Source organism: Pungitius pungitius, chromosome 2 (genome assembly GCF_949316345.1).
Source record: "Pungitius pungitius chromosome 2, fPunPun2.1, whole genome shotgun sequence".
NCBI classification, from domain to species: domain Eukaryota; kingdom Metazoa; phylum Chordata; class Actinopteri; order Perciformes; family Gasterosteidae; genus Pungitius; species Pungitius pungitius.
The window spans coordinates 15,452,348-15,471,231 of NC_084901.1; the positions used below are offsets into that span (position 1 = coordinate 15,452,348).

Consider the following 18,884-nt stretch of genomic DNA (forward strand, 5'->3'; position numbering starts at 1 on the left):
AGTGCATGGCTGTTAATTAAACGCAAACGGAAAGAAGTGAAGTAAAAACTTTCCAAGTTGCTGTCAAATTGCAGGGGATTCAACAGCTGAAAATGAAATGCGTCGTTGTTAATCGAACAAATATTTTTGTAGAAACATTTACATATCATATATAGCATATTTATTATCCAAACCGCACATTAACCAACTCTATATTAAGTTTTAGTATTTAGCTCTAAAATGTCTAGTTACTTTAAAATGTTTACAAATTATTGAATGCATTCAAACACCATTCTTGAATTCATTTGCATCGTGCAGGAATTGTTGCGATGACTCCAATAATATGCTGGTCTAATGTTAAATTGCCCGATTCACTGGGGCCTGGGTGAGAAGACGGCCTCCTGCTCTGGTGGAGGGAGACGTCGAAAGATGTAAACCTTCCGCGACTTGTGAAGCATTCCACACCTTTCTACTGCCTGATAGGATAGGATGGCTGGTTTACGACTAAAATGATCGATGCAGGAAAGTCATTTTCGCCAATATATCTGAACTGTCCTTCGTGTTCTGACTGATGTGTGCAGAAAAAAACAACAAAGATACAAAAAGAATAGCCCTCCCACAACGGTGTCACCCCAGGCCCTCACCGCTAGCTGTTAGCTTGTTAGCATGAGGCCGCACTGTTATTTATTTGCGATATGTGTGGGTGGACCTTAATATTTGTTGCCAATGTGGCCTTTTTTCTCTCTTCGGAGGGCATTTAGAGTGTGCGCACTGGTGAAAGTCGAGCCCAAATGCAGTCTCAGGCGACCAGATGTCCGGATCTAGATTTTTAATGCCCGGTCCTCCCTTTTGTTGGAGTTGCACTGGGACTAAAGAGCCGCACTACAGAATATTTTGATGGAACGCAGTCTAACAAAATGATTGTCTAAAAGCGCTGTCAAATAAATATCTGATAGGCTTAGGTTAAGTTCAACCCTATATCATTGGTTAAAAAAAAATGCTTTCAAAAAGCAGTCGAGACTCCTTTCACGGTTTCTGCACTCTCTGTCGCTGTGATGGTGACGTAAGCCGCCATTGAAAGACATGCGGGAATAGAGAAGTATTCGAGTAGCAGACGGGCAGCAGGTATCTCTTAGCTCCAAACATTTTTTTCGAGAGGGTACAACTTGAGCAAAGGGGATGAAGTGTGGCTGAACTAAAGTGCAGGCTCCGTGTCAGAGTCCTTAGTAATTACTCACAGCCTCACAAAATGCCGCATGGTGTCCTTCTTTTTTTGGGTGTTATGGATTTGGTCTGTCATCTAACAAAGATTGCATATGTTATTGGTTTGAAATGAGCTAAAGCGGTCTACTCTCAACTCCAACTTCCGTCTCGTGTCCCTTGATTATCGGACTGTAAACAGCAAGCAGAACACGGAAGAATGAAGTCTTGGCCTGGACATCTGGAGATGTTATCCAGATGTTGACCCTTGACCCCCCCGGAGGTTCATACATCATCAGACTGATGACCGATCATCTTCAAAATGACTTTAGTTTATCTTTTCTTACTGAAAAATGTTGATGTGTTGACAGGGTGCTTTTCTCGCAAAATCATATGTTTGTAAAATAAAACTCAAGAATTTGATGATCAGCATGAGCATCAGTAATCCTCCATGGCTCAATAAACAAAAGAGTTTCAATTCCCCAGATATTCTGTCATCGTACAAATTGGCTAAAAGCATCCAAACAAACATCCCAGCTGGAAATCACTCCCACTGTACCCACAAGTCTGCCGTGTCGGGATGAATAACCACATTTCAGTCATTTCACCACAAAATGCATTTGGAATAAGCCGCAGAGCTTGATTGTAGAGAGGATTTGTTTTTTTATGATCTTAAGGGATGGAGACGCTGACCACTCTCCTTTAAATGTAAGGTTGTTGTCTCTGGCCAAACCCTAACCATGTGCTGACCTTACATTTTATTACATCACTTTACACTTCGTGTCATTTAGCTGACGCTTTCATCCAAAGCCACTTACAATAAGTGCATTTCAACCATAAGGACACAAACCCAGAATGTCATGAAATGAGCCGATTTACAACTTGCTAAAGATAAGAGCCTTTTTAAGTACAATTAAAGTGCTACAAATAGTTTAGTGTTTGACTTTGTGCAGAGAGACACCGTTACATCCGGCTGCTTGAGAAGTGAACAACATTTATGTGGCGGTGTCTTGGAGGATGTTGGTTTGATTAATTGATCAATTGCACAATCACATGTTGAATAAACATTGTTTTAAATCAAACAGAAAAGTCTGCAATCCAGGAAGACATTTAGGCCAACACCAAGCCTCTTAATAGTTTGTCAATACTCCTGCAAAAATATGTGTTTAAAGTACCTCAATATTGCGTCGCGCTTAGTTTTAATTAATTATTATCATTAATTAGACAAAGGTGACTTTTTAAAAGTTCATCAGTCTAAAACCAAAGGATATGACGATGTCTACTTCTTATTGACAGTCTATGTCTTGCTAAAGGAAACCAAAATTGGGGAGAGAGAGGTCCAGATACAAAATGACGCATAGAACGAATTATTTCATTTAAGAAGCTGGAACCAATTTATGTGAATTTCTTTCACCAGTCAAATGTGCTCAAACGTGCTGTAACATCCTGATCATTAACACAAAACACACCTGGGAAATGAGTTAACGCATCTCACACGGCTCAGGTTGAATCGAAAAAACCCTCAACAACCCTGACCCCTGAGTTTAACCTTGAAAGTCACCTTGCCCTCTGGGGTCCTCTGCTTCCCTTTCACGGCACACTGAACAGCAGAAGGACAGACATGGAGGAGGTTCCGTCAGGGAGTTCTCTCGATGTCATGGCAACCAGATCAGCACGACTGAAGGACTACTGATGGGAACGAGGTGTCTGCTGTCATCAATTTGCTAAACAAATTAATTTCATCTCTTTATTAAAGGTTAAAAATGATCCTATAAAGCACCGCCAGTCAACATTACCCAAGATTTGCTAAATTACCTTTGAAAAGTTATGTTTGCCCAGGCACTCCGTAACAGACTGCTAAATACAGACTTAATGAGTTAAGACAAATACGTGCCTCAAACTTAAATTAGTATTATTAATAGCCAGAAGGAGGCGAAACATCGGAAAATTTTGTCGGATTGTATTGTCTAAGAAAAAAAATAATCCGGTATGATGTTCCTTCTGTAAATAGTGTTCCTTTTTAGACAGTAAAATAGACAGTAAAACAAATGGTGCTTTAGGGCGGGGCTACCTTGTGATTGACAGGATTCTCCCACAGCCTTATCCTGTTCCGTCCATTCACAATGTGTTTTCAGTCAGAGTAACACATTTGGGTTCCAACCAGATGATTAACACATCTGGACTAGATAATCCATCTTGTAAATGATCATTTTATCAATTTGAAGTTGTTTTGTTGCTCCACTACTTTTTTAATAATAGTGTCTGGACTGAAACCTATTGGACAGGTTATGTTGGACCTTGGTGCTGACATTATTGGCACTCAGAGGATCACGAGGATCTGTGGTGCAGACAGAATCTTTTCAGGTGAAATAGTTACTTGATGGGTTCATACACTGTTGCGTCCAGACATTCACGGTTTGCAGATTGAAATTGGACCGATTTAGATGTTCCTGACTTATTGGTGCAAACATTCTTACGTGGCACCTCCAAAACCTGCCCAGCATTCATCAGACTAATAGTTCAATTTATCCAATACTTTGGTTCATGATTTGATTAATGGCAAATCACAAGATTCACAAGAAAAATGATCGTCTACACTCTTTTCTGACATCTTAATCATTGAAAAGAATATCCTCTTTGGGAGAACACAGTTTACCCTTTAATTTAACCAAAGTGCGTGATTCTTTCTATAATTAAAGCCTTTCATTATTTCACGTCAAGTCCATTTTGCTGTTGCAGGCCTTTGTCCTGAGAGGAAGCCACTTTTCCACCTGCTCCCATCTGGAGACCGTAAAACTGATAACGCCGGGGCGAGAGAGATAGAGGTTGAGAGAGAGAGAGAGATAGAGGTTGAGAGAGAGAGAGAGGAGGAGCAGGACGAGAGGGCCTTCATCCGGCACAAGGTGCGGCACCACCGGTGGCCTTAATCAGTCATCAGGTGCAACGGCAGACTGCGGGAAAACGTGATAGTTGTTGTCCCCTTATGGGTGGAGTGATGCAGAGCATGGGGGCTGTATTAGACGGAGGAAAGCAGCTGCTTGGGTGGGGTCCGAGGCCCTGTCCCACGAGCGCCCCGGAGAAGATAAAAGGGCCGACAGTAGATAATTAAGGAAGTGCCCGGGACCTCTTTTCTATCCACGCGGCTGTTTCATTAAAGCAGATTCTGTCGGGAGGAAAATGAATATAAAGCAGCAGCCTGTGTGACGTGGAGATGGATGTAAAATTGGAAGCGGTGGAGTGAGGAGTTCATCGGGGAGCGTTTATTAGGAGCCAAACTTTGCACCATCATCAGCCTCCATTTATGAAGTGTCTATAAATGCTTCAGATCATGAACATACAGTTATACTTTTTTTAAGTTAGTTTGTCATCCTCATTTTTGATGACTTTTTATATTAATGGTGTAAAATGACTTTTCTTCCTACCTTTCCTGACTTACTATATTTTGACTGTTTTTAATTGTTTTTCGACTTGCTATACTAAGCCTTTATTCTTATTTGACCTCCGTTTTTCACAAAGATTTACTTTGTGTGGTTAACTACAGCAACCTTTTTAACATGCTATACCATGACTTTCTTTTTTACATACTATAATATGCTTTTTTTATTACTGGTTTATATACAGTATTTACTCACTTTCTTTTCAATTCTTTTTTTGACAGACTATACGACTCTCTTTACAATGTAGATCTATAAATATGTTATAAATGTATTTTTTTACAAACTAAATCTATATGTATCAATACTTGATAATAATTCTTTTTTTTTGCAACATTTATATTTGTTTTTATTTTTCATTGAGCCTTCACATGTTGAATCATGTTCATCTCATTTCCAATTTCTAAAGATCCTTCCGAAGAAAAGATGAATTTTTTCAAGTTATTTCAGCCCGTAATTCTCCGCTTTCCTGACATTTCCGACATTTTCCTTTTCTCTTACAGACCTTGAAGCCCCGCAATAATATATTTTCTTTGTTTGCTGATCATAATCGTGTTTTATGCCCCTTGCTCCTCTCAAAAATGAATCCAAAGGGGAACCAGAGTTCTGACCTTGTTCACGTAGCTTCTATTCATCACAATTGTCTGCAGGCCGCTGTAACTCCTGAAGGAAACTCGCTCCAACGCCATTTGGTAAACAACAAACAATTTTACACTTGTTTTTCTTTGTCTAGTTTTTTTTTTATTGTTGGGTAAAATGACAAGCGTGTTTTCTCTATATAAATAACAACCACATGAAGGAACATACGAGACACGGCTGTGTGGAGGTAAAAGCATTGATCACAATGTGCTCGGGGTACAAGGTGGCGAGAGGGACAGTTGTGTGTTTGGTTTGAACATCTCAAAAAGGAGTGTGTTGTGTATGTGTGAGCTGGACCTGCGTGGATCTGCACACAGAATGGGATTCACAATCAGCCGCTTTGGAAAGAACGTAGTAGAGAAAAGGTCAGAGGTCATAGTCATGGGTACATTTGGATTTTAAGGGTTTTGCCAAAAAAAATGTAACCGGAGAGAGAAAAAAAGGAAAAAGTAAAAAGATTAAGAAAACACAAGTAAGATTTAAGGGGAAAGACGGAATGACTTCATATAACCTGTACACATGAAAAGTCCTTACTAAATTTTGCGATGCAGTTTCCCATCGTTTTTTACGTTTAAGTGCTAGTGGGGAAATGCATAGAAATGTGTCCAGCTAGGGAACGGATCATTTTACTTGTCTCCTTCAGAAAGAGGCGTTTGCCTCAAAAAGCCTCGACACGAACCGGTTACGCCACAATCCCCCAACGTGCCACATCAAAACATCCATTTAAAACCAATAGGTAAATGCGTGTTTTTTTTTAATAGTGCACTCTATCACACTCTAAGACGCTTTCCATATCTTACATTTGGTCCAGAGATATTAAATTCATAATTTTCTCTACTGACTCGCCGCTAAGGAACGTTTTGAAATAAGTGAAATGTCACAATGTGTGGCGTTTAAAGCCGGTAATAACTCATCTAACATTGCCACTGAATTTTTTTTCAGTTTTGGACTAAAAAAGGAAGAAAAAAAAAATATAGATATAATTCAAAAGTGTTTTTGGATCAGAGATTTTTGAGCGTAATGAAACTCTCAATCTCCACTTCAAACAGGATTGGTTCAGAGCGAGGGATTCTTTTAATTAGACTGAGTTGGACGGACCGATAGACGGCCGCAATGGATTATGGGAGGAACCGCACTCACCACAAATGGAGGATGAGAGGGTGGGGTTGGGGGTCGAAGGAGGAGGTTTAGTCTGCAGTCACACTGGGAGAATAATTATGCCAACTCCTCTGATGGAGGGGAATTTTCCTTGAAGGCACAGGAAAACGTTTGGGATGATGCAATTAAATTTGAAGTTAATCTGGACATATGCAGTATATATATTAATATACATATAAATATATATTTGCCAAATCACAGATTATCTACAGCATTCTCACAGACTGACTAAAAACAATAGTGAATAATTATGCAAAGTTGCACACGTCAACAGACTAGTACCAATTTTTCTGAAATTGATTAGCGACGAGCAACGTGGTGTTGATACAAACATGAGACCCCTCCTGGCAAAAAGAAAGGTTTAAACATCAACCAATTAATTCCTCAATTGTATTTTTTGGATGACAGTCCCTCATCCGATGGATTCACTAATGGTCAATTTAGTTCATAACTGTGTGGCGTTCACTGTCGTGGAAAAAAAAGAAGGAAAAGCTCACAGGGTCACGACCTAAGACTCGCCGACCCAAACCACCACGTTGCCCTCGACGACGTCGGTGATCTCACAGTTGACCTTGTTTAGCCGCCCGTCCAGGATGAAGAGGGACTCCCTGGACGGGGTCACGAGGTACTGTCCGAACAGGCCGCTGCCCGCCATGGGCCTGTTCCTGCTGCTCCACGGCCACCCGGACGACTTGGTGGCCTCTTTCAGGCTCTTGATCATCTTCACTTTGCCGGTGCGCAGCTCCACGAACAGAGCGTCCGTCTGGCGGCCGGAGCTGCCGAACACGTTGTACTGGTGGACCTCCGTGAAGGAGCGCTGGAAGGCCAGGTCGGACAGGTGGAGGTTGGTGTGGATGTCGAAGGGCTCCTGGATTTGCCCCCGCTCGGAAATCTCCTGGATCCGCATCAGGCCGTCGCCGTCGTCGACGGAGACCAGGTAGCGGCCGTCCGGCGACACGTACGGGGCGCCGGTGACGTCGCGGTTCGGGCCGATCACGCTGTCCGTCACGCCGTCCACGACGAGCTGCGGCCGAGTGGCGCCGGTGGAGTCGGGCCTGCAGTCCACAAAGTAGTAGCCGCCCAGGTGGGTGTAGGTGACGGACTTAGGGATGCAGTCGTACTCCCGCAGGCTGATGTTCTTCACGTAGGACGTGGTCTCCAGGTCGATCTTGTGGAGGACAGGCTCATTTCGGTGAAGGATGAGGCCGAACCTGGAGACATAAAAACAGTAAAACGCTCTAACCAGCAGCCCATTTGTAGTCGTGTCAGCGGCGTGGTCTCTATGGCAACGTTGGTTGGTCTCCACCGCAAAACTAGCGGATGGATTGACATGAAACGTTGAGCAGATAGGAATGAATTGGACCGATGGATTCTCTGGAATAAATGTCGTCACAGCGAGTTTCATGTTTTTGATGAAATGTCTGAATGGGATTGTAACTATGGGAACTCCTCCTCTAGAACATCCTCCCTCCCTTCCGCTTCGGATGCTACTCAGCATGTTAAACCATTTTTACGATAGGGGAAAATGGTCAGACATCATGTGAGCAGACCAGTTCAAAATAGGCAAACAAGGAGTAAGACCAAAGTAAAAAGGTAAGATAAAAGCCAACTTACTAATAACGACTTTAAATGGTAAATCTTGTAAACGCTGTGCAAATGAATGTTATAATTTAACCAAGCGGTGTTTTTGAACATGAATTTTTCATTAGTTGCGAATGTGCCAGTAAAGTGTGGTAATTATTATTTTTTTCAAAGGATATTTAATTCCGAAGCAGCGAGTGGTAATATCCTAAAGTTGCACTCTCCATATATAAAGATACATCAACTGGAAATGGAATTTAATCTGTAGTGGGGTATTCTAGTGGTTGGAGTGGAATGGAAAGAAGAGGAGAAAGACATGTGATGAAGGATCCATTTTACCACCTAAACAACCAGACAGTGGCATCCTTGCATTATCTACCTTTTGCCCTAAAGATTCAATCATTCATTATAGAAACCAAAGAGTGTGTTTATGGTACATTACGTTTTAACAAAACAGGAGGGTTTTGCGAGGAGCTGACAGAGTACCAGCTGATCGATGCTGGCGGCCTTTTGAATCTTGCCGCCATTTATCGTCAAGACGATGACGCGATCATCGCTCTGGAGGGAGAATCGTTCATCCAGATATTCATGGGACCACCGACTCCAGGCAATAAGGCTTTGTGTTGAGAAGAGAATTCACAGAACATAGTGCTGAACCATCTTCGACATTATTGTGCGATAATGCCCTGAGCTCTTTGATATTGTGGTTGATTTTCTTTCAGTTTGAGAAGTTTTCTGTGTTCACATCCCCCGGGGCTTCTGCTCTAATCACTTTAACAATGTTAATACTTTAATAAATTGTAATATTTGTAATAATGTATTGTATTGTTTGAGGTTAATGATAAAAAATTGACATAACCTGAAGCACATCCAACCAAAAAAAAAACTGCATTAAATACAAAGAGACATTGATTTTCTCCTGGATCGATTGTTCACTTTGTAAATGCAATTTGCTTTTATTCACTGTGCCATGTTTAGTTAACGCAAATACACCAATATACTTATTTTTGTATATTCTATATTTACTTTTCCATCAACCATGAAACGTCACTGGGTTGAAAGGGAGGGAAATATGATTATGAGCAATTGCCTTTAAAATTAAATGAGTAATTACCTCAAGTAATTCCAGTGATTCCATGAAATCCATAATGTTTAATTTCTATATAATTCAACTATTAGATGTTTGAATGTCTTGGCGTGAATGTCAAATCAACGTAATAGACGTCATGAACATCTAAATGTGACTCATCCTACTCTGTCCCACTTTAAAAAAAATTCTAATAAATAAGGCTTTTTACCGAAGAATTAGCGTAATTTTTTTAAAAAGCACTATGCAGTTTAAACCTCCACAGATATTAAATACCAAAGTCACCGTTTGGTTGTTTGGTTGCATGAGGAGAACCACAAACACCACGCAGCATTTCTCATTCAGCCGAAACCCCCGAACCAACATCTGCAAAAAGGCGGCGTGAGCGAGCTGCAGGGTTCCTCCACCTGGGTGAAGGAACCGAGCTGCAGGGTTCCTCCACCTGGGTGAAGGAACCGAGCTGCAGGGTTCCTCCACCTGGGTGAAGGAACCGAGCTGCAGGGTTCCTCCACCTGGGTGAAGGGAAAGCTGTTTTCTTTTTGCTGACCTGCGCGGCCTCCTGACTGAACGTCAATGGCTTTAATGAACGGCGGACCCCAGAAGTTGCTGCTCCTCGTCTCGTTAAAACAATCCCCAGCAGCTGCTCACGTTGCTAAATCAACTGATCAGCGCTGCGTTCGAGCCAACAGACAAATGCTTGTCTGCGTGCAAGATCAATTCCTAAATAAACGCAAGGCACGGGGCAGCAGTTCATCCGCCCCTCCCTGCAAACAGCAGCACGCATGCACATATGGATCTTAAGCTCTGTGCTTCAACGCTGAGTCAACGACAAGTGAAAACTTTTGATGACTGTAGCTTTGATTGCTTGAAAAGATTTGGCACGTATCTGTTATTATTGGCGAAACGAACGGAACGAACATTCATTATAAGATGAGCAAGGTTGTTTTTAGGAGCACCGACGATGACGAGCAGCTATCTGGTAAAGACGGCAATTTTCCAACACTAGGAGCCCATTTTCCTGAGATGTTTCATTGGGTCTCATTGGATCTAATTACAGCTGTGCAGGCGCACTCACTACACCACCCACAACCCACTCTCACACACACACACACACACACACACGCACACTTTTCGAGTGCGACACCACAGCAGCGCGTCGGCCTTGCTGAGGGTCGAGGTGTGGCGCTAGCGGTCTCCCTTCGTTCCTAAATGCACATCACTAATTCGATCTCGAAAACAAACGAACTTAAATGAACACGTGCGCTGATGACGCAAATGATGACTTTGAACTCGGGAAGTTGAAGATCCAAAGATCTCTTAAAGTTCCTTATGGTGTGCGTCCATTAAAAGAAGGACCAAACCGGCATGGAAAGCTACGCCGAGCATTTATAATCTGCAGTCTGAGTTCCCTTTGTGGGCTCAAGATCAAACCGATGACCTCATCGATCCACGACAGTTCTATACGTTTATTAACTGTCGCTCTCCAGTTTCAGTTTCCTCCCCGAGAGGAGAGGCTCAACACAATGTGTTGTTAATATCTATATATATATATATATATATATATATATATATACATAATCAGGTCCTTGAACATTTAGATTCCTCATCCAACCCTGCTGTGTTTATTTGGGGGAACAGTCTATACGTTCCTTTATTCATTCAGTGAGTTTTGTTTTTTTCAGGAGCATCAGTTGATTTGAAGAACTGGATATAAAGAGTTTCCTTTCACAGCTGACGTGGATTATTTTCCCCAGGTGTTCAGGTGTTCTCCTCTGCAGCACCGACGACCAGAAGGCTCCATAATCACCTCATCTCTCACACACACACACACACACACACACACACACTCTCTTTCCCACAAAATGGCCATTCCAAGTCATTACCGTAGTCTTGAGTCAGGGGAGAAAAAGTGAATGAAATGCCACTGGGGTGAATACAATTTGCAAATCAATCTCCATTAGCAGCGCTCTTTGGATCACACTGGACGCACCTGACGTGGTTGACGACGAGGCCGGAGGCGGGAATGAAGAAGTCGTCCACCCTGTCAAAGCGCCTGCCGACGGGCTGCGTGTGGACGGTGTGGTGGGACACTCGTCCACTGGCCTGATTGATCACCTGGTGGACACCAAACGGAGGAGGAGGAGTCAGAGGGGGTCAAAGGGCGGCTTCCCGGCGCTTGATTCTTACGACGAAGCTCGCAACCCAAAAAGCCGGCGATATATTTGTCATTTACGTTTTTTTTTCGTGTAAACGAATTGTTTAATGCGAGTAAGAACAGTGAAATGAAGTGAAAGTAGTCTGTTGCTATCATGCTCATCTTCGCTGTGAGACACACACGACCTCAGCCTCTTCTCCGCTGAGATGCTGGCGCTCGGCAGTGGGAGGTGATGTTTGTGCCATTGTCGCCGGCGTCCAAACGACACGTGTGCGTGCACGAAAGAGGGGCGGACAGATGCTCGCGTGTGTGGGCAGCTTTTTCTGCCGCAACACACAAAGACAATTGGCACAGAACAAACTCTGCCCTTTTGTTACCATTAGAATTCTGATGCAGGCGACTAAGAGCAGCAAAAGCTACTCCTATAATAAATTACCATTTCATTACAATAAGTCTGTTTGTAGCATGATCTTCACGTCCGCGTCGGGTTTCTTTTTGAACATTGTCTCATTTTAACATTAATATGGATTTGACTTCCTCCTTGTCTTGTTATACCAGGAGAATATCCCGTATAACTACAACTCTCCGCCTTTCGTGTTAAAAGCCTCCGACAAAACAAGTCGGAATATTGTTGGACATTTTTGTGAAATTGTGACAATAAGCGTTTTGCGAATTCTTGGCTTAAAACGTTGCTCTTGTCCCACGCTGATGTCCAAACACGTACACACTGCACTTTAAGCTAAGGATTAATCACCCCTCGTCAAGCAACACGAACCAATCAGCCGCTGGATATCCCAGAGAGGATGCAGTGATTAATGCTGCATTTCTGTCAAATTGGAAGAATAGGGAACAGCAGGACATTTCATTAAATGAAATGTCCTGCTGTTCCCTGTTTTTTCACAGATGGTTATGATAAAGTTGTTTACATTCATTTGAACGTGGTCTTTGTTGGTTGGAGGCGGGACAAAGTCTGTACTGTGACCTTGCCCCTTGCAAAACCGATATTAGGGCCAATTTGAAAGCAATTGTGTTATTTATGGTGATTAGCAAAAAGACCTGATGGAAAATGTTGGACCATCTTTAGTAATCGAATCCAAAACCAAATATATTCTGTCAATGACAACTTTTTTAAAGGGACCCAAACACATAATCTGCTTTTCTGCCACTTCACAGGGGGGGGACCTTTCTGGACTCACCTGGAGCGTCGGCAGGTTCTTCTCCATGTCCCCCCAGCTGAGCAGCCACACCTGGTCGTGCGATTGGTCGTAGTGGAGCTTCACGGGGAACGGGTCGGTGCCGACGGTCTGAGAGAGAGAGAGAGACGGCAAAAATCCAAAACCCAACTTCAGGGACAGCGAGGACCACAGAATAACAACTCAGGGCCATCGAGAGCTTGCTTGTGAAGAGAAGAGATCCTTCCTTTGATGTGCGGTGGTTCTGCTTTTAATGCATCGGGGGGGGGGTGGTTGACAGGAGCAGGTCTTCCTTTAACAAGGCGGGTGGAGGCGGTCTTTTAAAGTACGCGCTGTTGTTGCCGGCGTTGGGGCTGCATTTTAGATCAAACGGTGACAGACGCGATTGCTTTACTGCGCTGAGGTAATTGCTTTCAGGCCTTATCCGTTTCCTTGACGCACCGCGGCAAATATTCCCAGTCAGAACGATAGGTGAGTCACACGTGCATTACGTCCACCTGAGTGCAGCTCCAGATCCCCACAATCCCCTATTTTTTTTATTATTATTTGTTTTGCCATGCAGACCTAATGGTGTTGTTTAGCTTGCCCAAATATACAATGTATTGTTAACGGAGCCAGAGATGAGTTATTGCACGTAAACAGGGAATATCTGTTGAATCCCAGCTTTATCTGCGAGCATGTGTTGTCACGGGAGAAAACAGGTGTTTGCGTTTGTTCTTTTTCTTCCCGATTAACAACTGCTTTCAGGCTGCGGAGGATTAGCAAGAATCCTGTACCAACATGTTCGCCGACGGGGGAATCTGCCGACGACGCAGCGCAGAAAGCATCCTTCAAACGTTTATCCGTGTGCATTTTCCAACGGGAGTGGTTATGAAACACAAAACACCAGCTGCTCATTAAACATTAAACCGGCCACTTCATTGGTCACGAATTTCCAACTTTCTCCTGGTGATAGCGTCACGCACGTCATCGTGCAGCTTCCTGAACCCGGCCTTCGGGGGAAAAACAAAAATCCCTCAGAAAAACAAATGGAGCTGCGAGAGCGTGCTGCTGATTGTTTGGGGAATTGTGTCTCAATCCATCAGTGAGGAAACCCGGCGGTTGCCACGTTACAACATCTACGGAGGGGGGGTTGCCAGGTTACCGGCTCCGCGAAGAGGCGGGGTCTCGGGGGCCCGCATCAATGTGGCAGTTAAGGAGCGGGTCCTGACCGCAGCGGCAGGTGCGAGGCAGTTCAGGTCAGGGGTCAGCAGATGAACCAAAGGTGGAGAAGACGATTCTAAAGCTGGAAAAGCAACATCGCAGTCCACCACTGGAAGAGGGATCGACCCGCTGTTGTTGGCTGAGAGGGCAGAAACAGTTTGGAGTGGCAGCCTGTTTAATATTCAAAAGCTACAGCTACAACCTGAGACTGAGATGAGGAGCCGCAGATATGAAATGGTCATTTAGTGCAGCAGACGCATTAGACTCAAGCTACATGATCCAAATACTGGAGGATAAAAGCCCAGGGTGTTTTATAATGAAGAAGCTGATGACGTCATTTGCCTGTTTTCCTGCATCATCATTTTTCTGTGCAATGTTTTGTTGCATATGGACTATATATATATATATATATATATATATATAGATTTAATAGCAAGTCATCTTGTCAAAGCACTATCGGTGTATTAAAACAGAGGCAGTGCTTGGTAGTATTAGTTGGAACAACATTGTTATAAATATGAGCTGTGCGTATCTGAATGAGCCTCAGAAAAAAGCAGCTTAAATTTACATCGCTTTGTAAATAATGACTTCTATGTACTATCATAATAAAGTGTCCTCCGGACGCAGCCTGCTGTCACACATGTCCTGCATTCGACCCCCCGATGAACGGATGAAGGTCACCGGGGACGACGTCGCCACGGCAATGTCTCCTGTGTATCGCTGTCCTGCTGAATAATTACTGGAGTAGAATATTAGAAGTGCTTGCATATCTAATGCGCAAGCTGTTCTCAAAAACATTCCCCGCGCACTTTGGGTGAAAGTTGGAGGACGCCGTTAAAGGATTTAGTTCCTGTATGGAGGAGGATGTATTGTATCTCGCTATTAAACAAGGACAGATTGGAGACAAAAAAGTGTGCTTCTTTTAAGAAAACTTTGGAACAAAGACCTTTTGATTTGACAAAATGGGGAAAGATTATTGAGTTTCTTTTGGCTCCCGTCAACTCCTTCCAACACGTCACTTTGTTGTGATGCTGCTAATAAAAAACAACATCAACCTGCTTCTAAAGTGCATCCTTAAAACTACCTGCACAGCCTTCTGAGACTGGATGTCAACGATGAGCACTCGATCCAAGGTCGGCTGCGTCGCATAAATAAACTTGTCCTTGATGTTGACCGCCGATGACCACACGCACCTCTGGACCTCTTCCCCTGGGGAGGTGGGGCACACCTCCTCCTGCAAGGAAACACACACAATAAACTACAATAATGTCCATCCAGTCGGCACTCGGCAGGTTTGCACACAGCAGAGCAGAAAGGTCAACCGTTGACACGGCTACGGCTCTTCTGGCTTCAATTATTTGCAGCGGTGACGTCGCAGCGTCCGGTCCGCCAGTGTTTTTGAGTCCAAAGAACAGGCTTCATCCTTCGCGAACAAATTTTCAGAGTCATTGAACTCTTGGCGACCCCTTGGGTCCCGCACCGCGGCCCCCGCGCCTCCTGGCTGACCACATCTTAGGTATCTCACCCTTAAGAGGTGAGAAATCAAACACGTGATGCTGATGCCCTGCTGAGGGTGTGGATGCAGGCGGCCGTTCTCCTCTCTGTGTGTGTGTGTGTGTGTGTGTATTCCATACCTCTGTATGCACGTGGGTGCATGTGTATCTCAATCCAAACTGCTGTAACAGTAAGATAGTGATTTCAGAATAAATACTACTACGAAAAGATATAAAAGCAGCTCATTGATACTTTTTTTTAAATGATTTGCTGGACTAGTTGAATGTTATGTTTGGATTAATGCAATCACCAAACCCTTCCCATTGTGCAAGAACCATTTAACAACACGAGAGGACGCGACACCATGGTTTGGCTCGGAGAAAAAAGCGAGTGTCCCAGCTTCTTCCCGGCTGCAGATGGAAGGGAAACCGAGTTCAGAACTATTGGACACCACAGTGTGTGTCACAGTGAAACGCTCTACATGGTGGGAGAATGAATCGGCCGCAAGATTACCATAAAGAGACCCCCCCCCCCCCACCCCCCATGGCGCAGCTCGCGGTGATGGATTTACACAAACACAGCCCTCCGAGGAACGCTTCCCTGATTGCTGCTCATTCACGGACGCACTTCATGTATATAACAGCCGTCCAATGAGCTCGGAGGGCTGCGGCTCCAAGGGAAGCATCCGGTTTGAGGTGTGAACCTGTTGCAAGGCTGGAGGCTTCGGCGATAAACGGGGTTTCCTTTCCGCGGGGGTGGGGTGGGGGGGGGGCGCATGCAAAGAGAATGAAACGTGAAACCTTCTGCCTGAAGGTGCAACGCCGCAGGCAGAGCGGCCAGCAGCGAAAGCCTGGAGAACGTGTGCAGCCGTCGGAAACCATTGTTTTACAAGAAACGTCAAGAAACAAGATCTGAAGATCATCATGCAACTCTCAATCATTGTGTTTTAGAACTGCATTGCTAATAAAACGGTTCTTTATTCTACATATTCTTGGTCGGCGCTCAATAATAATCCAGTGTCTCCAATTTTCAACTTGAAAGAAGAGAGTCCATCCAAGAAACATAAAAACTTGGACAAAGATCTGTTTCATTCAAAAGGGAACAAATGTGTTCTGTGTGATGAACGGTTCCCATTTAGACTCGTACCCCCCCCCCCCCTAATGAGCGATTCTGGCCTAAACTGAAAACCAAGATCTCCTCATTGCTACACGTTGTGTTGTGATGGTCGGAGGCCGCGTCCTCTAAGCTCGCCGTTTCTGAACATCAGTTCTATCCCGATGGAAACTATTGGCTGCTGGTGATTGATTTCAGTCTTTCTAGTAGGTCGGGCAACAGGACGCTTGCCAAGGCCGGCGGATGACAAATCACACGAGTCCCACATTATTATCCCGGTTTGCTTTTCAAAAACATAAACACACAGCAGCTGACAACAGTTCACTGAAAGAAAAGGACATCATAAAGGTTTAGTTCATTATTGCTTCTTGGTGGAGTTTTTGATTGATGCACGCTCCCGTTTCCACTTCTTCTTTATTACATTGTCTGGTTCCTTTAAAAGGTTTACTAATGTAATAAGAGATTTTAAGGCCAGAATTCAACTCAACGCCGACGTCCTTGACAGGAATAAATCTGTAAGGTTTTCTTGACTAATATGGGAGAGAAAGATGTGCCTGTCTGCACACTGATTATCCAGAGAAGGTAAGAAGGAACAATCATTCTACTTGTTCAGGGAAGTAGAACAAATGTGCAGATCTGCTAACGTCCCCCCTCCTGAGTGTGCGAACTCGGATGAGCTGCGTGGTTGAGTTCGCCGGAGAATGAATTACGTATAAAAAAAAAGTGAGTCGGCGTCATTTTTTCCTTTTAAAATGAATCGCACCGTTTGCACGACCACTCACCTGCAGAGCCAGCAGTTTCTCACTGGGCTTAATGTGTCTTTGTATCTCACATGCCACCGGCTGAATGACTTTAATGCCGTCTTCGTAGAACACGTAGAACATGTTGCCAATGCCCAGACCTGGAAAGAAAGCACAAAGTGCATGAGATAAAAATGCATCATGAGACTGCACAGGGCGGAAATTGGCCCACGGCATTGTTATCTGCTCTGAATGCATCGAATCATTTAATCCCTCTCATCACAGTTCAGTGACCCCGTTGCAAAAAATTCAATTAACTCAGTTTAATCAACACCGCGGCGAAGCAGAAGCAGACGTACCTTCCTCTCGCCACAGAATGTTTGCCACTGCGAGGGAGAAAGAGAGGGAAGAAGTGCTGTTGAAAATCAATGCGAGGATCAATGCGGTGGCTTTTGTGAGAGCTAAACGCGCAAACACTAACTCCTGTCGAGGCAAAGACCAAAGCAGGCCGCATGAAAGTTTTATGGAAGCTGTGTCTGTGACACTGCTTCCACAAACAATCGATGGAGCCCTCTGCAAGGAAATAATGTGATACCAAACACTGGAAAATGGAGTGCTGCAAAACACTTTGTGTGTTTTTTTTTCTTCTTTTTTCGGATGCTGCATGCTGAGTTCGTGCAGATTGGTAAAAGAGGAAATAAAACCTCCGACGTCGGACCGCCTTCCATCAATAGGTGTATGGATAAGCACCGGGGTTCTGAGCTCAGATGATTATCATATGTACTTTAAAAAAAGGAAGAAGTTTTGGCTCTTGTAACAGATCATTTCTCATTAAAATCACATAGAGGTGACTAATGATGTGTAAAGTCGAATAAAAGCCACCTAACACACTAAGTGCTTTAATGGACGGCCTAAAAACGCAGAGCAGCTGGTGGCTTTCAAAGCAGCCGATGGGCACTCTGACAGAAAAGTGCAATTACTTTAAAATTACATGACTAAAGAGTGATGTGGCAAGGAGAACATTTGGAGCCATTATAAAGTTATTTTCCATGGAAATTCTATTTAATCAGTCTTATCTTCTACAACACCAGCAGCATTTTCCTCACACACTGGCTTCTTAACGGTGACCTTCTCTCTCTCTCATTGTTCATCTGCTTCCTCCCCGTCTTCCACTTTCAGGCATTTTCAGCCTACAAACCAATCTGCAGCCCAATTCACATCCGATTCTAATCTCACCTCTACTTTCAGCGCTCGTCCCTGCAGCCGGAGGGCCGCAGAGACAAAGGCAACGAGACGCCACTGTGCGCCGTCAGTCGGCCTTTAATCTTTTCAAAAAGCGTCCCTTTTAGCTCATTAAAACGTATGCAGAGGGAGGGGCGTCGGGCCAAACACAAAGCACAACAACCCATTTTATTTGAGAGGAAGGAAAAAAGAAAAAGGGTGAAAATGGAAGAGAGCGGTCTGAGATGAGATCTGTGCGCCTCGGACTTTCCCCACCAGTCCACAGTATTGATGCCATTCATCACTTGGCAGGAAGACTGTGGCTGTGCAAGGGGCCCATGCATCAACTTCCTCATCCATATAACAAAACAAGCCCGCTGCCACCGCAGGCGGCGAGTTCGCTCTTTCTGGCCGTAATAACTGTGTTTCCGCTCGGTTCTACGCGCGCGGGGGGTGGGGGTGGGGGTGGGGGGGGGGGACGCCAAACCGTCACCGGGCTCACCAGCTGGCGCCCCCCCCCCCCGGTCCGCGGGGGCTCCTTCCCGCCACGTGAATTCAATTTGTTTGTTTACCAGGGCTGTGCTAAAGAGGCCCGTGGTGCTCGCCGTGGCGGCGGAGCCGTGGACGCGTACGGACGCGCGGTGCCAGCGGAGTGATCGGGTCACAGGAGATGAAATGTGAAAAAAG

The 18,884-nt window shown here is 44.3% G+C and overlaps 1 protein-coding gene across 2 annotated transcripts in view; it reads right to left on the reverse strand.

The window, feature by feature from the left end:
- Positions 1 to 5,246: 5,246 nt before the first annotated feature.
- The window catches only part of fstl5 (follistatin-like 5), a 102,594-nt gene continuing 88,956 nt past the window's right edge, over positions 5,247 to 18,884 (reverse strand). For both annotated transcript variants that reach the window (XM_037460564.2, XM_037460562.2), the window contains 6 exons: positions 17,336 to 17,362; positions 17,019 to 17,137; positions 14,714 to 14,863; positions 12,430 to 12,537; positions 11,069 to 11,193; positions 5,247 to 7,621 (listed from right to left, as the gene is read on the reverse strand). In XM_037460564.2, coding sequence (XP_037316461.2) covers positions 6,919 to 7,621; positions 11,069 to 11,193; positions 12,430 to 12,537; positions 14,714 to 14,863; positions 17,019 to 17,137; positions 17,336 to 17,362 — 1,232 coding nt within the window. In that variant the 3' untranslated portion in view covers positions 5,247 to 6,918. The remainder of the gene's footprint in view (positions 7,622 to 11,068; positions 11,194 to 12,429; positions 12,538 to 14,713; positions 14,864 to 17,018; positions 17,138 to 17,335; positions 17,363 to 18,884) is intronic.